We start from the raw sequence: 23,692 nt of genomic DNA, 5'->3' as shown, positions 1-23,692 counted from the left end.
AGGGGATGAGCACAATTGAAATGTGGAGCTTGTTCAAGGAATAGCTACTGTGTGTCCTTGATAAGTATGTACCTCTCAGGCAGGGGGGAAATGGTCAAGTAAGGGAACCATGGTTTACTAAAGAAGTTGTCAAGAGGAAGAAGGAAGCTTATGTAAAGATGAGACGTGAAGGCTCAGTTAGGGCGCATGAGAATTACAAATTAGCCCAGAAGGACCTAAATAGACAGCTAAGAGACAGGAGGGGACATGAGAAGTCTTTGGCAAGTAAGGTCAAGGAAAACCCTAAAGCTTTCAACAGGTATGTCAGGAATAAAAGAATGACTAGAGTAAGAGTAGGGCCAGTCAATGACAGTAACGGGAAGTTGTGCATGGAGTCTGAGGAGATAAGAGAGACGCTAAATGAATTTTTTTTTTGTCAGTATTCACATTGGAGAAAGACAATGTGGTCGAGGAGGATACTGAGATGCAGGCTATTAGACTAGATGGGATTGAGGTTCATAAAGAGGAGGTGTTAGCAATTCCGGAAAGTGTAAAAAAATGGGCCGGATGGGATTTATCTGAGGATTCTCTGGGAATCCAGGGAGGAAATTGCAGAGCCTTTGGCTTTGACCTTTATGCTGTCATTGTCTACAGGAAAAATGCCAGAAGACTGGAGGAAAGTAAATGTTGCCCTCTTGTTCAAGAAGGGGAGTAGAGACAACCCTGGTAATTATAGACTGGTAGACCTTACTTCGGTTGTGGGTAGACTGTTGGAAAGGATTATAAGAGATAGAATTTATAATCATCTAGAAAGGAATAATTTGATTAAGGAGTCAACGTGGTTTTGTGAAGGGTAGGTCGTGTCTCACAAACCTTATTGAGTTCTTTGAGAAGGTGACCAAACAGGTGGATGAGGGTAAACCAGTTGATGTGGTGTCTATGGATTTCAGTAAAGTGTTTGATAAGGTTCCCTATGGTAGGCTATTGCTGAAAATACGGACGCATGGGATTGAGGGTAATTTAGTGATTTGGATCAGCAATTGGCTAATTGTAAGAAGACCAAGGGTGGTGGTTGATGAGAATTGTTCATCCTGGAGTTCAATTACTACTGGAGTACTGCAAGGATCAGTTTTGGGGCCACTCCTGTGAGGGTGAGGTTAGTAAATTTGCAGATGACACTATGGTCGGTGGAGTTGTGGACAGTGTGGAAGGATGTTTCAGATTACAGAGGACATAGGTAAGCTGCAGAGCTGGGCTGAGATGTGGTCGATGGAGTTTAATGTGGAAAAGTGTGAGGTGATTCACTTTGGAAAGAGTAACAAGAATACAGAGTATTGTGCTAATGGTAAGATTCTTGCTAATGTGGATGAGCAGAGAGATCTCGGTGTCCATGTGCCTAGATCCCTGAAAGTTGCCACCAAGGTTGATAGGGTTGTTAAGAAGGTGTACGATGTGTTAGATTTTGTTGGTGGAGGGATTAAGTTTTGGAGCCATGAGGCCATGTTGCAGCTGGACAAAGCTCTGGTGCAACTGCATTTGGAGGATTGTGTACAGGTCAATGGATCCCATTTACCATCCCTGAGAAAAAGAACAGGAAATAACATCACCACAGGAAATGACATCACTGACCCAAGGGAGCCCAAATAGAAAGCAGGAAACACCAACAGTGCTTCATTCGGAGGCTCACTGAAGATGTTACCTAGCATAGTGACGAAACATCTGAAAATGAACCTTCCAGCTCTGCGAGCAAACCTACATCCAGAACATTTTAAAAGGCTTGACATTACTCAGTGTTTATGGTCAGATAGACTTGCATTGAAATTTAGCTTGTAGGTATAGTTAGCAATTAGCAAAGTAAATGTCATGTCAGCCTTCATTGGAAGAGGGGTTGCAATACAAGAATAAAGAAAGAATGGGCACTATGTCCTGGTCTAACCAGAGTTGTCCACAATCTATGGACAAATTAAAAAGAAAGTCTTGTTATAATTGTGCAGGAATCATTCCAAAGAAATCATACCATACTTGAAATGTTAACTTTGACTCTCTCTCTCTCTCTCTTCTCAGATGCTGCCAGACGTGCAGAGTTTCTCCAGCACTGTTTTTATTCTATAACTAAAATCTGTTATTTTATTGAGACCAGAAGGGATTGCCAAGGCTAGGTGTAACAATTCAAAACTGGGAGAAATTGTTCCGAAGGAGAATCACACTGGTCTCGAAATGTTAACTCTGTTTCTTTTTCCACAAATGCTGCCAGATCTGCTGAGTTTCTCCAGCATTCGTTCTATTTGTTTAAGGTTTGCAGCATCTTCAGTACTGGTATAACCTAGTGAGTTTTGAGAAGATTTGTAGCTCAGGTAGAGGTTCTGGATGTAAGTTGGTATAACCTGATTTACCTGTCCAAGTCCAGGTTCCATTATAAGAGGTTCAGTGTCCCATTGATTTAAAGCTCACCTCTCAGCCATAAAGTTATCCATGCTCTCCTCACGTTTGTATGTTCACTAATGCTAGTACTGTGAATAATACAAATATTACTATATTTGAGGTCCTGCTTTATCATTTCTTTCCTAACTTGCTAAAATCTGTGATTGGACCTCATACCTCTTTGTACCTGTCACATTGGTTTTAATTTGGATCATACCTATAGCTGTTTGTTTCCCGACTATGCAGCTACTCAGTAACCTCTTTACACCAGGCACCAAGCAGACAACATGCCATCTAAGAATCATGGCTAAGGCCATAGAAACACCAGTCTGTTTCCTAGCTATAGACTCATTGTTCACCTCTACCCGCAATTGAGGTAACTGTCAGCCATAATTTCTTGAAGAGACAGTAGCTTACCACTTCTGATCCCAAGTTGAAAACTCATAGATAAGCTCAACTCCTCAGGGCCGTCAAGTTTTAACCTGATTTTAACCCAACTGACTGTCCATTAATTCAACTTAAGATTTCCTTATACATGTCAGAAGATGCCAAACCTCCATGTGCTGCTAGCCAATCATAACTCTAGTAGGTGTCTTCTCACAGTAGTAGCAATAGCAGCTGTGACCACTTGTAGGAATACAGTCAACTCTCCCATTGAGGATCATTACTCAGTTTGAACACCTAAGTAAATGAGTAGTTTGTAAGGGCTAGTAGACAGGCTCCCATGAGAAGGTAGAGGCTATAATTGAGAGAGTGTGAAATGTAAAATTTGAGTTATAAATTCTATGGTAGGGAGAGCTTCTGTTAATCCTAGCCTGCCTCATGGAGCAAGCAAATTCTGCCACAGGTGAAATACCATTAATTTGTCCAAGGGCTAATGGGCCATTTGAAGCCATTCCCCACAGCTGGCAAAATACCAGTAGAGACACACAGGTAACAGGCATGATCCCCCTCCCACTAAGTCTACCCGATTTTACATCCCTGCCACCCCACCCACCTGGTCAAAATTTTTGAAAGGGATATATAAAATACTAGCCATAGGTCCCTTGAATTTAACTTTGGCTGCAATCAAAAACTTACCACCACTTTTCAGAAATTAGAGCTGAACACTGTTTGGACACACTATAAAAATAAGGGGTAGGCCATTTAGAACAGAGTTGAGGAGAAACTTCTTCACCCAGAGAGTGGTGGATACATGGAATGCTCTGCTCCAGAAGGCAGTGGAGGCCAAGTCTCTGGATACTTTCAAGAAAGAGCTGGATAGAGCTCTGAAAGATGGTGGAATCAAGGATTATGGAGTTAAGGCAGGAACAGGATACTGATTGTGGATGATCAGACATGTTCATAATGAATGGTGGTGCTGGCTCGAAGGGCCAAATGGCCTACTCCTGCACCCATTGTCTATTGAAAACAAAACATGTTGTACAGACACCTGCTGTACTTTGCCTGGCCCTTCTTGACTGCCTTATTGTTATCCATTCGCTATCTGTTTGCATAAGCTTACACTGGATGGTGACCATATTCAAAATCTTCAATTTGATCATGGCTGATCATCCAACTCACCACCCTGTTTCTGCCTTCACCCCAATCCTTTTGATCCTGTTAGCCCTATGAAGTATATCCTAACTCCTCCTTGAAAATAGTCAACATTTTAGCCTCAACCTCTCTCTGTCATAGTGAATTCCACAGGCTTACCAATCTCTGGGTGGATAAATCTTTCCTTCGCTCAGTCCTAAGTGATCTGTCAGTTTTCCTTAGACTGTGACTCAGGTTTTTAGTAATTTCCTAATGTCAAATTAAATGGCCTACAGTTTACACTCTCCAACTGGTCTTGATTAGTGGTGCTACCTTCCACAAATGTTTGTCTTGTCAGGTTTTGCTTCTTTCCACAGCTTTAGCATTATCCTTTGCCTTACACAGTCTGCCACTTACCAGCTAGTTAAAACTGAGCAGCTGTCTTGTTTCCATGAACCTTCCAAGTCCATCAGTGCAGTTCACTACTCGAGGTAGCAGACTTGGTCTGGGATAACTTGTCTACATCCATTGGATTTCATTCCTAACTAAGAGATGTAGTTTCTCAATACAATCAGGAGTAGTTGCACACACGTGCTGTTTGTGTCCTATTCTGAGAAGCATCACCCGATTATTTGTCCCCTGTACATGTCTGGCTGGCCAATCCTATCTTTTTCTAAACATTTCCCGTGTTACACTATAAAAGATCAAAATTCACCAGTTATGCACCAATCAGCTTCTTCTGATTTCACTTGATTTTATATGAAGATTCATAGAGTCATAGAGATGTACAGCATGGAAACAGACCCTTCGGTCCAACCCGTCCATGCCGACCAGATATCCCAACCCAATCTAGTCCCACCTGCCAACACCCGGCCCATATCCCTCCAAACCCTTCCTATACACATCCAAATGCCTCTTAAATGTTGCAATTGTACCAGCCTCCACCACATCCTCTGGCAGCTCATTCCATACACGTACTATCCTCTGCATGAAAAAATTGCCCCTTAGTTCTCTGTTATATCTTTCCTCTCTCACCCTAAACCTATGCCCTCTAGTTCTGGACTCCCCGACCCCAGGGAAAAGACTTTGTCTATTTATTCTATCCATGCCCCTCATAATTTTGTAAACCTCTATAAGGTTACCCCTCAGCCTCCAATGCTCCAGGGAAAACAGCCCCAGCCTGTTCAGCCTCTCCCTGTAGCTCAGATCCTCCAACCCTGGCAACGTCCTTGTAAATCTTTTCTGAACCCTTTCAAGTTTCACAACATCTTTCCGATAGGAAGGAGACCAGAATTGCACGCAATATTCCAACAGTGGCCTAACCAATGTCCTGTACAGCCGCAACATGACCTCCCAACTCCTATATTCAATACTCTGATTTATAAAGGAAAGCATACCAAACGCCTTCTTCACTATCCTATCTACCTGCAACTCCACTTTCAAGGAGCTATGAACCTGCACTCCAAGATCTCTTTGTTCAGCAACACTCCTAGGACCTTATCATTAAGTGTATAAGTCCTGCTAAGATTTGCTTTCCCAAAATGCAGCACCTCGCATTTATCTTCATCTGCCACTTCATCTGCCACTTCTCAGCCCATTGGCCCATCTGGTGCAGATTCTGTTGTAATCTGAGGTAACCGTCTTCGCTGTCCACTACACCTCCAACTTTGATGTCATCTGCAAACTTACTAACTGTACCTCCTATGCTCGCATCCAAATCATTTATGTAAATGACAAGGAGTAGAGGGCCCAGCACCGATCCTTGTGGCACTCCACTAGTCACAGGCTTCCAGTCTGAAAAACAACCCACCATCACCCTCTGTCTTCTGCCTTTGAGCCAGTTCTGTATCCAAATGGCGAGTTCTCCCTGTATTCCATGAGATCTAACCTTGCTAATCAGTGTCCCATGGGGAACCTTGTCGAACGCCTTACTGAAGTCCATATAGATCACATCTACTGCTCTGCCCTCATCAATCTTCTTTGTTACTTCTTCAAAAAACTTGTGAGACATGATTTTCCACGCACAAAGCCATGTTGACTATCCCAAATCAGTCCTTGCCTTTCCAAATCCATGTACAACCTGTCCCTCAGGATTCCCTCCAACAATTTGCCCACCACCGAGGTCAGGCTCACCGGTCTATAGTACCCTGGCTTGTCTTTACCGCCCATCTTAAACAGTGGCACCATGTTTGCAAACCTCCAGTCTTCCGGCACCTCGCCTGTGACTATCGATGATACAAATATCTCAGTCAGAGGCCCAGCAATCACTTCTCTAGCTTTCCACAGAGTTCTCGGTCCTGGGGATTTATCCACTTTTAACCGTTTCAAGACATCCAGCACTTCCTCCTCTGTAATCTGGACATTTTGCAAGATGTCATAATCTGTTTCCCTACAGTCTATATCTTCCATATCCTTTTCCACAGTAAATACTGATGCAAAATACTCATTTAGTGTCTCCCCCATTTTCTGTGGCTCCACACAAAGGCCACTCTGTTGATCTTTGAGGGGCCCTATCCTCTCCCTAGTTACTCTTTTGTCCTTAACATATTTGTAAAAACCCTTTGGATTCTCTTTAATTCTATTTGCCAAAGCTATCTCATGTTCCCTTTTTGCCCTCCTGATTTCTCTCTTAAGTATACTCCTACTTTCTTTATACTCTTCTAAGGATTCACTCGATCAATCCTGTCTATACCTGACATATGCTTCTTTCTTTTTCTTAACCAAATCCTCAATTTCTTTAGTCATCCAGCATTCCCTATACCTACCAGCCTTTCCTTTCACCCTGACAGGAATATACTTTCTCTGGATTCTTGTTATCTCATTTCTGAAAGTTTCCAATTTTCCAGCTGTCCCTTTACCTGCAAACATCTGCCTCCAATCAGCTTTCGAAAGTTCTTGCCTAATACCGTCAAAATTGGCCTTTCTCCAATTTAGAACTTCAACTTTTAGATCTGGTCTATCCTTTTTCATTACTATTTTAAATCTAATAGAATTATGGTCACTGGCCCCAAAGTGCTCCCCCAATGACACTTCAGTCACCTGCCCTACCTTATTTCACAAGAGTAGGTCAAGTTTTGCACCTTCTCTAGTAGGTACATCCACATACTGAATCAGAAAATTGTCTTATACATACTTAAGAAATTCCTCTCCATCTAAACCTTTAACACTATGGCAGTCCCAGTCTATGTTTGGTAAGTTAAAATCCCCTACCATAACTACCCTATTATTCTTACAGACAGCTGAGATCTCCTTGTAAGTTTGTTCTCAATTTCCCTCTGACTATTGAGGGATCTATAATACAATCCCAATAAGGTGATCATCCCTTTCTTATTTCTCAGTTCCACCCAATTAATTTCCCTGGATGTATTTCCAGGAATATCTTCCCTCAGCACAGCTGTAATGCTATCCTTTATCAAAAATGCCACTACCCCTCCTCTCTTGCCTCCCTTTCTATCCTTCCTGTAGCATTTGTATCCTGGAACATTAAGCTGCCAGTCCTGCCAATCCCTGAGCCATGTTTCCGTAATTGCTGTGATATCCCAGTCCCATGTTCCTAACCATGCCCTGAGTTCATCTGCCTTCCCTGTTAGGCCCCTTGCATTGAAATAAATGCAGTTTAATTTATTAGTCCTGCCTGCCCTGACTGATTGACTCACTTCTGTTCTCAGCTGTACCCGTCTCAGATCGATCTCTTTCCTCACTATCTCCCTGGGCCCCCCACCCCCCACCTTACTAGTTTAAATCCTCCCAAGCAGTTCTAGCAAATTTCCATGCCAGTATATTAGTCCCCTTCCAATTTAGGTGCAATCCGTCCTTCTTGTACAGGTCACTTCTACCCCAAAAGAGATTCCAATGATCCAAAAATGTGAATCCTTCTCCCATGCATCAGCTCCTCAGCCATGCATTCATCTGCTCTATCTTCCTATTCCTGCCCTCACTAGTTCGTAGCACTGGGAGTAATCCAGATATTACTACCCTTGACGACCTCCTTTATAAATTTCTGCCTAACTCTCTGTAATCTTCCTTCAGAATCTCAACCTTTTCCCTTCCCATGTCATTGGTTCCAATGTGGACAATGACCTCTTGCTGGCCCCTCTCCCCCGTGAGAACATTTTACACCCTCTCTGAGACATCCTTGATCCTGGCACCAGGGAAACAACACACCATTCTGCTTTTTCTCTGCTAGCCACAGAAACGTCTGTCTGTACCTCTGACTACAGAATCCCCTAACACAATTTATCTCTTGGAACCCGACGTACCCCTCGTTGCTTTAGAACCAGTCTCAATACCAGAAACTTGACTGTTCGTGTTATGTTCCCCTGAGAATCCATCACCCCCTACATTTTCCAAAACAGCATACCTGTTTGAAATGGGTATATCTACAAAAGACTCCTGCCCAAGGTGCTGACCTCTCTCACCCTTCCTGGAGTTAACCCATCTATGTGACTGTATCTGAGACTTGCCCCCCTTCCTATAACTGCCATCCATCACATACTGTTGCTGTTGCAAATACCTCATCACTTCTATCTGTCTCTCCAACCGATCCACTCGATCTGATAAGATTTGCATCCAACAGCATTTATGGCAGATATAATCCGCAGTAACTCTTAAACTCTGTTTAAACTCCCACATCTGACAAGAAGTACATATCACTGCAAAGGCCATTTTTGCTCCTTCACAATCTAAAGACCCAGAACGTAACACCGTCTTATTCCTCTACAAACACTGCCCCAAGTTAAACTAATAGCTATGACTTATATTTTAAGTTTAATCAAGAGACTTATCTCCAAAAACATATAATCAAGAAAGAATCCACTATACTCACTACTGCAGCCTTTCTCTTGGACAGACTTAAAACAATGATTAACTTATCTGATTCTGTGCAGTGAACTTCGCCCAACAGTTCCTCCAAGATTAGTTGTGCATTTCACTGTTTTTTAATTTTCCCAGATGCACTCCAATGTCCAGCGATACACGAATTCAAACAGCAAAGGCGGTAACTGTGCAGGTTTTCTCTCTCTCGCTCTCTCTCGCTCTCTCTCTCTCTCTCTCTCTCTCTCTCTCCCCCCTGCACTGTCCTCACCATGTCATTGCCCAAGTAGTTAGCCTGGCCGTACTTGACTGCCTTGCTGTGAGCTATTCTCTGACTGTTTGTATAAGTTTACACTGAATAGTGATTATATTCAAAATCATGGTATTTGTTAATTAACTTAACAGAAATAAATCTAATTCGTAAATGGATAGAAGCATAGAAAATAGGAATTCTTCACATTGTTTGTTGCCTGCCTATTTAATTTTAATTTGATCTCTAGATTTCATTAATTGAATACTACATAGAGTTTTAGTAGGCTTTAATTTAAAAATAATTGATCTAATGATAATTTTCATTGTAATTTAGTTAATCAAGTGTAAGTTAAAATTATCGAATACTTGCCAAGTTTTGACTTGTTCTGGGACATCACTTCGCAAGTATTCCCACCTATTGATATTGTTCCCCTCTCCCACTGTGCTTTGCTGGTCTGAAGGGAGAAATGGCTTCACCCTTCAGTCCATGCACATGAATATTTGAATAGAAGCAAAAGTAAGCTATTTAGCCCTATAACACTACTCTAGCATTCAATAAGATCATATTCTTAATGGCTCACTAATGTCCTTCAGGAAAGGAAACTGCCATCCTTATCTTGTCTGGCTTACATGTGACTCCAGACCCACAGAAATGTGGTGACTCTTAATTGCTGTCTGGGTAATTCGGAATGGGCAATAAATGCTGGCCTAGCCAGTGGCATCCTCATCCCATGAGTGAATAAAAAAAACTGACCAGCTTGTGTTCTGAATTCCAGATTCCATCTCTTCCCAATAACCTTTGATTCCCTTGCCCAATGATAATCTATCCACCTTTATCTTAAAAATATTCAAAGACCATGCCTCCAAAGTTAGACAACTATCTGACAGAAGTTTTCTTTATTTGGGGTCCAATTTTTTTAACAATGCCTCTTAGTTTTAAGCTCACCCACAAGAGGAAACATCCTCTGATCTACGTCATTAATAGAAACTGTATAAAGTTAGGGAATCAACACAGACCCTTGCGGAACCGTACTTATCACTTCCTGTCAATCTGAAAAAGATGCATTTATACATGCTTGTTGTTTTCTGCCAGCCAATCTTCTATCTGCACTGGTATGCTATCCTCTACACCATGAACACCTATTCACATAATCTGTATGTAGAACCTTGGCAAAAGCCATCTGGAAATCCAAGTCCACTTCATCAACAAGCTCCCTTTACCCATGGTGCATTTCACTCCTTCAAGAAATTCTAATGACATAGGTAAGCAGAATTCCCTTTCACTAAACCACGCTGACTCTTAGAAAACATAGAAAATAGAAGCAGGAGGGGTCCATTCGTACCTGTTCTTCCATTTATAGTTGATCATTCAATTCAGTACCTTGATCGCTCTCTTACCCCATACCATTTGATCTCGTTGGCCTCTTTCTAATTAGCCTGAGATTTTCCAAGTCGTCAGTTATAAACTTGTTACTGATCAATTCTAGCACTTTGTATTGTTATGCTAAAAATACCTAACGGGCTGTTTAAGATCTGGTCAAAATTAATACAAGAAGACATGCACTTTAATATGAAGCAAGTTTATTTGCTTATTCTACCTGGATATTACAGACATATTTGGATGTGAGCATAAGGTGCAGTTAGCAAGTTTGCAGATGATACCAAAATTGGAGGTATAGTGGGCAGCGAAGAAGGTTACCTCTGATTACAATGGGATCTTGATCATTTTGGGAAAGCAAATCTTAGCAGGACATACACACTTAATGGTAAGGACCTAGGGAGTATTGATGAACAAAGAGACCTTGGAGTGCAGGTTCATAGCTCCTTGGAAGTGGAGTTGCAAGTAGATAGGATAGTGAGGTAGGCGTTTGATGTGCTTTCCTTTATTGGTCAGAGTATTGAGTACAGTTGGGAAACCATGTTGCGGCAGTACAGGACATTGGTTAGGCCACTTTTGGAATATTCTGTGCAATTCTGATCTTCTTCCTATCGGAAGGTTATTGTGAAACTGAAAGGGTTCAGAAAAAAATTACGAGGATGTTGCCAGGGTTGGAGGATTTGAGTTATAAGGAGAGGTTGAATTGGCTGGGGTGTTTTCCCTGGAGTGTCGAAGGCTGAGGGCTGACCTTTTAGAGGTTAATGAAATCATGAGGAGCACGGATAGGATAAATAGACAAAGTCTCTTCCCTGGGGTCGGGGAGTCCAGAACTAGAGTGCATAGGTTTAGGGTGAGAGGGGAAAGGTATAAAAGAGACCTAAGGGGCAATCTTTTCATTCAAAGGGTAGTACATGTATGGAATGAGCTGCCAGAGGAAGTGGTGGAGGCTGGTACAATTGCAATACTTCAAAGGCATCTGGATGGATATATGAATAGGAAGGGTTTGGAGGGATGTGGGCCAGGTGCTGGCAGGTGGGGCTAGATTGGTTTGGGATATCTGTTCAGCATGGATGAGTTGGACCAAAGGGTCTGTCTCCTAGCTGTACATCTCTATGACTCTATAACATATGGAAAAAATCTATTCACTTAAACTACATAATCCACATATATATGCAAACAACTGAATCTCACATTGGCTTCTATCTGTCAGGGACTTTAGAGATGGTGGCACTTGGAGCTCTGTCTTGGATTCCAATCCACCACTTTTGTGAACCCCAGACAATGGTGAACATCCAGATAAGTGAGGCAAACAGTCTGATACTTATACTAATCTAAAATTACGTGCTGAGGTGCCATTACCAACTTTTCCAGACATTCCACAGTGCAGACAACAAGCTGTAAAGATTTCCTTGTGGCTCCATGTTAACTACATGAAAGAATAGTTCCCACAGCCAAACAATGTGTGCATTTACCACCCAGCTAAAACAAGCATTTTTTTTACACCAAGCCTCTTTTCATGTATTTTTCCACTTTGCTTCAATTGATCATTGCAATGAGCAGTTAACCCTTAACAATTAATCCCTAAAGGTCTAGCTTGAAGTACCATTTTAAGCCCAACACTTCTCACTTTCCACACAGCAGATATCATGCATTATATAACTGATGGTCTTTCTTTTTCTATAGGAACTTATTCAAAATGCAGATGATGCTGAGGCTAAGGAGGTGGTGTTTATATTTGATGAACGAACTTATGGGACAACATCTGTGTTTATAAAGGATCTTAAAAAGTTTCAAGGTGTGTCTGTTCAAGATGTAAAACTGATAAGATGCAACAAGAATTATAAGAGAATTTAGAAGTTCAGTTTTATTCTTTCTCAAGATAACTGATGAATTTCAGACAAATATTGATTAAATGATAGTCCTATCTGATAATATGGATCTGATGGCAACTATTCTAATTGTGTCATGTATATAAGAAAATTAGTAGTTTATTTGTTTCCACCCCACTACACCCTTCCTTTTCAATGCTACTCTAATTTTGTTATCTGAACTTTTTTTTAAAAAATTCATTCATGTGATGGGAGCATTGCTGGTTAAGTGGTATTTATTGCCCAATCCTAATGAATGAACCAGGTGGGTTTTCTCCAACAATTATCACTGGATTCATGGTCATCATTTAGACTCTTTACACCAGATTTTATTTTATTGAATTCAAATTGGTAGGTGTTGGAGTTTGAACCCTTGTCCTCAGAACATTACCTAGGTCTCTGGATTAAGAGGGGGTCCAACAATAATTAGACTAGGCCATTGCCTCCTATTTCTAGTCTTAGATATTCAGTTACTTGAGACCTTTCTCATGATCTGTGGCTTTTAACAAGAGGAAAAGCATCAATATTGATTGAGGTAAAAAGTTGACAATCCAAAAGGCATAAGAAGAATAGGCTAAATTTTGTTTAGTGTGATGGGCGGTGGAAATAAAACATTGTACAGGACATCTCTTGTCAGGGAAAATTGTATTCAGTTGAGTCAACAATGAGAAGCTAAGGAATCAGGATGTTTGAGACAAGCACTTTATTTTCATGAACTTAAAAACCCACTTTCAAGTCTTATGACCTTTTTGAATTATCCAGGAATTTGGGCAACCTATAATTCATTACTTTCTCCATGGCAATGTCTCAGCCAATTATGATCAATTTACAAATCAATCAGCACTCTGTTCTCCTGTGGTATAAATTGTGATTGTTTGAAATTTGGAAATTCTTGATGTGTTCTGATGAATCCAAGATGAAACACTTTCACTCTTCAGAAATATTCCAGTTCTGTCTACCAGGTGACTGCTCATAATTTAAATGATGTGCATTGGAAACTAAGGCAATCTTCCCAATTTGACAAAACTGAAATGAGTTTCTTGCCCTTTACACCTCACCCTTTGAAAGATGGAAGCTTATGGAGAAGTGAGGACCTAGTGATATCATCATCGGACTATTAATCCAATGACCCAGGTAATGTTCTGGGAACCAGGGTTTGGATCTCACCATGTTAGATGGTGGAATTTAAATTCAATAAAATTCTGGAAATAAGAGTCCACTGATGACCATGAAATCATTGTCAATTGTCAGGAAAAACCCATCTGGCTCACTAATATCCTTTTAAGGATGGAAGCTGCCATCCTTACCTGGTCTGGCCTACATGTGGCTCCAGACCCACAGCAATGTGGTTGCCTTTTAGCTGCCCTAAGTACAATTAGAGATGGGCAATAAATGTTGGCCTAGCCAGCAATGCTCTTGTGAATGAATTTTTAAAAAAGAAAGCGAGAGTTTGTAGCATCACAGGAATCATTTAATATGTTCTGTTTCGTCCTTGATGTTGATGAGTGCCATGCTGCATTCTGACAATGCTTGTAGCCCAAAAATAACAACAGGAGCCAGCACAAGGATGGCACACCAGTCAGCAGAAAAACAGCTAATACGGGCCCCCACTCAACATAAGAGTTTACAGGGCTAAGTTGACTTTTTTTTATTCAGTTGTAGGATGTGACCATCTCTGGCTGGCCTCCATTTGTTGTCTGTCCCTAGTTGTTCTTGAGAAGGTGTTGGTGAGCTACTTTCTTGCGGTCCACAATGCTATTAGGGAGGGAATCCCATGATTTTGACCCAACAACACTGAAGGAGAACAGTTATATAGTTCCAAGTCAGGGTGGTAAGTGGCTTGGAGGGGAGCTTGCAGGGAATGGTGTTCCCATGTGTTTACTGCCCTTGTTTTTCTAGATAGAAGATGTGTGGGTTTGGAAGATGTCTAAGAAGCCTTGGTGAATTTCAGTAGTACATCTGCTTTTACTAGCATTCATGTTGGAAGGAGTGGCCCCTTGTGCATGTGGTGCCAATCACATGTCTGCTAGTGCAGGTTCATAGCTCCTTGAAAGTGGAGTTGCAGTTAGATAGGATAGTGAAGAAGGCGTTTGGTATGCTTTCTTTTATTGGTCAGAGTACTGAGTACAAGAGTTGGGAGGTCATGTTGTGGCTGTACAGGACATTGGTTAGGCCACTTTTGGAATGTTGTGTGCAATTCTGGTCTCCTTCCAATCGGAAAGATGTTGTGAAACTTGAAAAGGTTCAGAAAAGTTTTACGAGGATGTTGCCAGCGTTAGAGGATTTGAGCTATAGGGAGAGGTTGAATGGGTTGGGGCTGTTTTCCCTGGAGCGGCGGAGGCTGAGGGGTGACCTTATAGAGGTTTACAAAATTATGAGGGGCATGGATAGGGTAAATAGGCAAAGTCTTTTCCCTGGGGTCAGGGAGTCCAGATCTAGAGGGCATAGGTTTAGGATGAGAGGGGAAAGATATAAAAGAAACCTAAGGGGCAACGTTTTCACACAGAGGGTAGTACGTGTATGGAATGAGCTGCCAGAGGAAGTGGTGGAGGCTGGAACAATTGCAACATTTAAGAGGCATTTGGATGGGGGTATGAATGGGAAGGGTTTGGAGGGATATGGGCCGGGTGCTGGCAGGTGGGACTAAATTGAGTTGGGAATCTGGTTGGGCTGACGGGGCTGTTTCCATGCTGTACATCTCCAAGACTCTATTACCAGAGTCTCTGGTTTAGCAGTCCAGTGATGATGCCACTAGGCCATCACCTCCCAATAAGCTTCCAGCTTTCAAAGTGAGAGTTATGAAAGGGCTAGAAACTCATTTCAGTTTTACCAAATAGGGAAGATTGTCATAATTTCCAGTGCATAATTATGAGCAATTAGACAGAACGGAGTGTTGTTAGCGCCTCACCCATTCAGGCAAGTGGGGAGTATTCCATCACATTCCTGACTTGTGCCTTAACGATGATTGACTAGCTTTGGGGTGTTAGGAGTCCAGTTACTCGTCACAGTATTTCTAGCCTCTGACCTGCTGGTGTAGCCACGGTATTTATGTGGTGAGTCCGGTTGAGTTTCGGATCAAGGTAACCTCCAGGATGTTGATAGTGGGGGACATAATGCTGGTAACACCACTGAATGTCAAGTGTAGTGTTTAGATTGCCTTTTATTGGAGATGTTCCTTGCCTGGCATTTGTATGGCATGATTGTTTTTTGCCACTTGTCAGCCGTAACCTGGATATTGTCCAGATTTTGTTGCATTGCAAACGTTTCGTCCCCTGTCTAGGTGACATCCTCAGTGCTTGGGAGCCTCCTGTGAAGCGCTTCTGTGCTGTTTCCTCCGGCATTTATAGTGGCCTGTCTCTGCCGCTTCCGGTTGTCAGTTCGAGCTGTCCGCTGTAGTGGCCGGTATATTGGGTCCAGGTCGATGTGTTTGTTGATAGAGTCTGTGGATGAGTGCCGTTATCATCCACAGACTCGATCAACAACACATCGACCTGGACCCAATATACCGGCCACTACAGCGGACAGCTCGAACTGACAACCGGAAGCGGCAGAGACAGGCCACTATAAATGCCGGAGGAAACAGCACAGAAGCGCTTCACAGGAGGCTCCCAAGCACTGAGGATGTCACCTAGACAGGGGACGAAACGTTTGCAAGACAAATTCCCAGCTCGGCGAACAGAACCACAACAACGAGCACCCGAGCTACAAATCTTCTCCCAAACTTTGAAGATTTTGTTGCATTTAAACAAGGACTGCTTCAGTATCTGAAGAATTGCAAATAATGCTGAACAATTTAATAATGCTGAATAATTGCATAGTCATTAGCAACTATCCCTACCTCTGACCTTATGATGAAGGGAAAGTCATTGATGAAGCAGCTGAAGATGATTGGGCCGAGGATACTACCCTGAGAAACTCCTGCAGAGATGTCCTGGAGCTGAGCTGACTGATATTAAGCAAACACAACCATCTTACTTTGTGCTTGGTATGATCCCAATTAGCAGAGAGTTTGCTCCTGATTCCCACAATTTCAGTTTTGCTTGGGCTCCCTGAGGCCACACTTGGTTGAATACAGCTCTGTCTTTCATTTGCTGCTTATGATGTTTTACACAGAAGCATTCCTATTCTGTAGCTTCACTTCATTTTTAGGGATGCCTAGTGCTACTCCTGACATGCCTCCTGCACTCTATATTGAACCAGGGTTGATCCCCTGGCTTAATGATAATGGTTGTCTGGGGGATATGCTGGGCTTTGAGGTTGCACATTGTGTTGGAGTACAATTCTGTTGCTGTTGACAGCCCACAGTACCTCATAGTTGCCCATTCTTGAGTTGCTAGATCTGTTTAAAGAGTATCCCATTTAGTACAGTGATAGTGCTACACAAGGTGGAGAGTATTCCCAATGTGAAGGTAGGACTTTGTCTCCAAAAGGAGACAGGCTGACAGATTGGTGAGAATGAGGTCAGGTATGTTTTTCACTCTTGTTGGTTCCTCACAATCTGTCACAGGCCTAGTCTAGCGGCTATGCCCTTTAGCACCTGACCAGCTTGATCAGTAAAACTGTTGCCAAGCTACACTTGGTGGTGGACAGTGAAACCAACAACCCCCCACCGCCAACAAGAGGGCATTTTGTGGCCTTGCCACCCTCCATGCTTCCTCCAACGTGGAGGAGTACAGATTCATCAAGCAAGGGAAGACAGTATATGGTAATCAGCAGGTGGTTTCCTTGTTCATGTTTAATCTGAAGTCATGTGACTTCATGGAGTTCAGAGTTAATGCTGAGGACTCCCAGAGCAACTCTATTTCGACTGTACCTCTGTTTACAACTTTGATGCCATCTCTGTTGGGTCTGTCCTGCCAGTGGACAGGACATATCCAGGAACAGTGATGATGGTGTCTGGGACATTGTCTGTAAAGTATGATTCTGTGAGTATGATAATGAGATAGCTTTCCCAGATGTTGGTAAGGAGGACTATGCAGGTTTGGCAGCACTGTTTTTGCTATTGTCACTTCTGGTGGCTAGGTCAATGACATGTGATCTTTTTCATCTAGTTCATTTCCTTGATGGGAAATACCTGCTCATAAGATACAGTCACAGAAGTTTGCTCATTAATGCAGGATGTTGAGCGCCCATGGGGCTTAATTGGCAACCCAATATCAGTGATTTTGAAGGCCACTGCAGCTTGGTGGCATGGTGGCTCAGTGATTAGCACTGCTCCCCTCACAGTGCCAGGATCCCAGGTCCAATTCCACCCTCAGACAACTGTCTCTGTGGAGTTTGCACATTCTGCCTGTGTCTGTGTGAGTTTACTCTGTGTGCTCTGGTTTCCTCCCAGAATCCAAAGGTGTGCAGGTTAGCTGGATTGGTTACGCTAAATGCCCATAGTGTCTAGGGATGTGCAAGCTAGGTGGGTTAGCCATGGGAAATACAGGGTTAAAGGGAGAGGATAGAGTCTGAGTGGGATGCTCTTTGCAGTGCCAGTGTGGACATTGATGGGCTGAATGGCCTGCTTCCACTCTGTAGAGATTCTATGATTCTTACTTTGCTTTCAAGAATCTGCAGGTGACAATTGTGGTACGTTTTAAATAGCAACTCACCACAGAATGAAGAATGCAACAAATGCACTGAATTAGAGAGCTGCAGTTGCTGTGAGATGCTGGACAAATAAGAACAATCCAACCGAAATGGCAATGGCATTCACAGCCATGGCTGTATTCCATATGTTCAAGATGTCATGGATAGTACCCATGTTCCCTCTAAGGAATCATCTGAGTAGTTGATAGTATTCATCAAAAGAACAGAATTTTATTCACTCACTGTGCAGTATGTGACCACTGGAAGTGAATACTTAGATGTGTGCAAAATATATCAATAGTAACAAAGGTACCCATGTGCTTTGGCACTCACTTGTTTGTTCTAAGTCTAGAAAATTAATTAATCGATCCTTTATCTGGAGATGCTCTGGTCAGACCTGACTGATGCCAGAAACCTGTGCAATGTGGAAGAAGAGAGGTATCACTCTTCTGAAAATGCCCTTCCATTCACTTAATCACCCTTTGGGTACTTTACAGGATGAGCTAGTGAGAGAGCATGGAACAATACAGAACAGGAAAGTTCCTTCAGCCCAACATGTCTATGCTGACTATGATACCATTCTAAACTAATTCCATCTGCCTATGCTGGTCTGTATCCCTCTGTTCCTGGCCTGGTTATATATCTGTCTAAATGTCCATGAAACATTGCAGGTGTATCTGCTTCTACCACCTCCCCTGTCAGCACACTCCACGCACTTATCACTCTCTGTAAAAAGCTTCACTCCAGGTAAGGAAGCATACTGTTCAAGTCAACGCTTGCCCTAATTCTTTACCGTTGAGTATCTTATGGCCCACCTGCATAAGGGGAGGGAATGGCCTAGTGGTATTGTTGATGGATTGTTAATTCAGAGACCTGGCTAATGTTCTGGGGACCCAAGTTCAAATTCCACCTTAGCAGATGGTGGAATTTGAATTCAATAAAATCTGCAATTAAGAATATAATGGTGACCATGAAACCGTTGCTGATTGTCAGCAAAACACATCTGGTTTACTAATATCCTTTAGGGAAGGAAACTGCCATCCTTACCTGGTCTGCCCTAAGTGTCATTCTAGACCTACAGCAATGTGGTTGACTCTCATCCTCAATTAGGAATGGGCAATAAATGTCAGCCTAGCCAGCAACGCCTTCATCCTGTGAATGAATACACACAAAACAAAAATAAAAGTGCCAGTCTTTTAATACACTGGCACTTTTAGAGCTTATTAAATTAAGTGTTTATTTTGACAAAGTACTTTCTCAAAATGTTGGACTGCTGTGGTTCAGGAAGACGACTTGTCATCATCATCTCAAGAGTAATTGAGAATGGGCACAGAACACTAGTGTTACTTGTAATTCTCACAACCTGTGAACGTTTTTGAGAAACCTATTCAAGTTCCTTTTCACTTCAAAAGAGAATCGCTATTTTCGTTTGTGAACATTACCAGCAACTTTGTGATCACTGTTTTCTATTTTGCTCCTTTAGGCCCAGCTCTCATAGTTTATAATAATTCTGTATTCTCAGAAGAGGATTGGCATAGTATTCAAACTACAGGAATCAGTAAAAAGCGTAATGATCCCAGCAAAGTTGGCCAATTCGGCCTTGGATTCAATACTGTTTATCACATTACAGGTATAAGAATTACTTTTAGTAAACAAAAGAGTATTATATAATACGACTGGAAAATGCTATTCTATGTTTTACTTGAAGTACGTTAGCCATTTATAAGTGTTACCTTTACATATATGAGAACACAAGAACTAGGAGCAGGAGTCAGTAGTTCAGCCAATTGAGCCTGTTCCACCAATCAATATGATCATGGCTGATTTCATCTTGGCCTCAACTCCACTTTCCTGCCTGCTGTCCTTAACCTTTCAATCCATTACTAACTAAAAATCTATCTACCTCCTCCTTAATGTCAATGTCCTAGCATCTGCTATATGCTAGGAAAGTAAATTCAATAGATTCACAACCCTGGGAGAGAATTAATATTTCCTCATCTCTGTTTTAAATATGTTACTTCTTATCCTAAGACTAGGACCTCTTTTTCTAGATTGCCACATAGGGAAAACAGGTAAAAACAAGGACTGCAGATGCTGGAAATCAGAGTCTAGATTAGAGTGGTGTTGGACAAGCACAGCAGGTCAGGCAGCATCTGAAGAACAGGAAAATCGATGTTTTGGGCAAAAGCCCTTCATCAGGAATAGACTTCCTGATGAAGGGCTTTTGCCTGAAATGTCAATTTTCCTGCTCCTAGGATGCTGCCTGACCTGCTGTGCTTTTCCAGCACACTCTAATCTAGACATAGGGGAAACATCCTCCCCTCTGAATGTTTTGTTAATCCCCTTTAGCATCTCATAGACATCAATTAGATCTCCTCTCATTCTGCTGAATGCCAGTGAGTATAAGCTTACACCATTCAAACTCTCTTCATACGACAAACCCCTCATCTTTTGAATCAACCGAGTGAACCTCTTCTGAACTATCTCAAATGCAACAATATCCCACCTTGAGTAAGGAAATCAGAATTGTACAAAATATTCCAGTTGGGGTCTCACCAATGCCTCTTACAGTTGCAGCACACGTCCCTCCTTTTATAATCTGTCTCTTTTGCAATAATTGCCAAATTCCTTTTGCCTTCCCTATTACCTGCTGCACCCGCACATTAGCTTTGTGCAATTTATGCACAAGGACACCCAGATCCTTCTGCACTGAAGCACTCTGAAGTTTCTCTTCATTTAGATAATAAGTTGCTCTTCTTTTCCTCTGACCAAATGGATAACCTCATACTTATCCATGTTAAACTTGGTCTGCCAAATTTTGGCCTATTCACCTATGCTATTCATATCTATTCGTAAATTTCTCATTTCTTCATTGCAATTTACTTTCCCATGTACTTTAGTATCATTTGTAAATTTGACAGTCTATCCTCGCATCTAAGTCATTAATATAGATTGTAAATAGTTGGGCCCCAAGGACCAAAATCTGTGACACCCTGCTAGTTATATCTTGCTAACCAAGAAAAGACCCTTTTATTCCAACTCACTGCTTTCTATTGATTTGCCAATCCTCTATCCAAGCTAATAAATTACCCCAACCCCATCTTACTTGTGTGTTAACCTTTTAATGCCTCACCTTGTCAAATGCCATCTGGATATCCAGATATACTGGACTATATATATTTTAGATGTGTATATCAGCATGAAAACGAAATTGTGAAAATTGTAGTCACTTTTGCTACAGGGACCAGCAGCATCACAAAATAATGCAAAGTTACCAAACTAATAATATAGTGTAATTTGTCAACATATGGTTAAGATGACCAAATATTTCATAGAACAGTGAGTTAAAGGTAAAAGCTGTCTGGTGTTTATTTTTATATTTGAAGCTTGTCAACTAAAGTCTGATTTGTCAGACTTTATGCAGGCAGTATTGTGATCTCCTGTGATGATTTTTAAACTTTAATTCCTGTAGATTTGCCAAGTATATTCAGTGGAAAATACATTGGTATATTTGACCCACAAGAAAAGCTGTTTGGAGAACAAGAAGCTGGATATATATGGTCTCTTGATGACCTAGAGGACAGGAAAGCTCTTGAAAACTCCAGAGATCAGTTCAGACCATTCAGATATGCCATGGAAGCAACTGGGACCATATCATGGGCTAACGCATTAAAAGAACATTATTTCAATGGAACTTTATTTAGATTTCCTTTGAGAACCGAACCTTCAGAAATATTAGACAACTTGTATGACAAAGCAAAGATCTTTGATCTATTTGACTCCTTCCAAGCAGATGAAGATATGAGTCTCCTGTTTCTCAGAAATGTTACTTCTGTCTGTATTAAGCACATTGACACCAGTGGAAATGTAAAAGTCCGTTTAGAAATAGCTGCTTTGCAGCCTGAGTACATTCCAAGTTTTAATAATAACCTCAATGTTGAAAGGCAGGAAGTAATCTCCAATGTTAAATCTTCTACCTGCATCAAAGCTATTTCACATCGCATTGCAACAGAAGAACATCACAATCACTGGTTAATAACAAATTGTACAGGCAACACGGGTGTATGGGCTAACTTAGATGATTTGGCTGAGAAGTTAAGTTATACTCCATATGTTGGATTGGCTTTTCCATTAACTAAAGGTGAAACCATAAAGACTGAAACAAGAGCAAACTTCGAAGGGCGTCTTAGTTTCTTTCTACCACTCCCAAATAATGAGGCCAACAAGACTGGACTACCTGTCCATATAAATGCCTTCTTCGGACTTTCAGACAACCGAAGACATATCAAGTGGATTGAATCAGACCAGAGATATGATGAAGCAGCCAAGTGGAATGAGCTATTGATAGAGAAAATCCTTCCATGTGCATACTGCCAATTTATCCTCGATGCTATTACTCTGGCTCAAACCTCAGTGCTAAAACCCTCATCAGTATATCGTTTATGGCCAGACTATGACAAAATGAATCATAAAGAACGTTGGGTTAAGATAATTAAGGAAACTATCAAGCGTTTGTTGGAACTTAATGTTCTTTGTTTGGCTGCCTGTGAAGAAAAGTGGATAAGAGCTGACAAAGCTATGTTCTTGGAGTGCGATGATCGACGTGACGTAAGACAGGCAATAGAGAATGTTTTGATAAAAGAGGCTCAACCTTTGGTTAGAGTCCCAAGTCATGTGTTTAAAGCCATAGTATTCACTTTGGAAAATAAAAGTTACTTAAACATGGTCACGCCAGCATCTTTAAGAAACATACTTCAGCATTGTGATATGTACGGTATTCCATATGAACAAAAATTAATGCTTCTGGAGTATGTTCTAAGTGATGAGCAATACAGTTCCCTTAACAACCTTCAACTCCTACCAGTCAGCAATGGATCTTTTGTGAAGTTCCAAATTAGCTCATCTGATGAGCCTGTATTTACTGACTCAATCAAATTTCCACGGTAAGCATGTCAAAACAATTACGTAAAATATTTCATGTCAGTTTTGCTGTATTATTCCATTAGAATTTATTTTTTAAGAATTGTGGATTCTGGAGATCTGAAATAAGAACAAAATGCTAGCAAAACTCAGCATGTCTGGTGGCAAATGTAAATGGAGAAACAAAGTTAAAGTTTCAAGTTGAATGTGACTTCCTCAGAACTGTTGGCACCTGGAAAATGATGGTTTTCATGCTTTGGCAAAGAGTGGTGGCAGAAGCAAGTGGGACAAATGGTAAGAATTCCCAGAGCAAAAGGTGAAGAGAGTGCAAAAAGCAGAGTGCAATATGCAAATGTAGAGTACATATTAATTGGAGGTGTTAATAACAGAAGATAGATCAGCTCTGCTGAAAATAAACTAATGCAAACAAGATATTAAGTGGCTGTAATCAAAATAATGGACAGTGTTCATGGTCTCAAGTTTTTGAACTCAGTGTTAAGTCCTGAAGACTGTAAAATGCCTAAGCAGAAAATGTGCTGATTCTCCAGCTTCCATTGGGCTTCACTGGAATTTCCAAAGAAGAATCGTTGAACTCAAAATGTTAACTCTAGTGCTATCTCCGTGTTTACTACCAGAACTGCTGATTTTCTCCAGCATTTTCTGTATTTCTATCTGCAATAATTTCCATTTATTTGAGTGTTTAATTTCCCACCATTTCTCAACCAGTTATGCCCACCTTGAAAGAGTTCTGCTCTTCTCCTGAATTTGAATTTCCATTTGCATTTTCAGCTGTTTACCTCAATTGCTTTTTATTTCCCTCCCTATAAGGTGTATACCAAAATTCACTTTCACACCCAAATCTCCTTAATCAATTACTGTGTTTGGCTCCGACTTATCCCACGTGGATTCCAACTGTAGTTCAATCCTTCATGTTTCGAATCCACCAAGAATTCGGGCATCTCTGAGCCACGCA

At 41.4% G+C, this 23,692-nt stretch overlaps 1 protein-coding gene across 1 annotated transcript in view; it reads left to right on the top strand.

Annotated features, from left to right (window-relative positions):
- Positions 1-23,692, top strand: part of sacs2 (sacsin molecular chaperone 2) — a 65,856-nt gene that overhangs the window by 19,655 nt on the left and 22,509 nt on the right. The window contains exons 4-6 of the mRNA XM_072588365.1: positions 12,041-12,152; positions 19,283-19,429; positions 21,272-22,742. Coding sequence (XP_072444466.1) covers positions 12,041-12,152; positions 19,283-19,429; positions 21,272-22,742 — 1,730 coding nt within the window. The remainder of the gene's footprint in view (positions 1-12,040; positions 12,153-19,282; positions 19,430-21,271; positions 22,743-23,692) is intronic.

Source organism: Chiloscyllium punctatum, chromosome 18, assembly GCF_047496795.1.
Source record: "Chiloscyllium punctatum isolate Juve2018m chromosome 18, sChiPun1.3, whole genome shotgun sequence".
Classification (NCBI taxonomy): Eukaryota; Metazoa; Chordata; class Chondrichthyes; order Orectolobiformes; family Hemiscylliidae; genus Chiloscyllium; species Chiloscyllium punctatum.
Note: the sequence above shows the minus strand (reverse complement) of the source record. Positions and strands in the feature narration are given on the sequence as shown.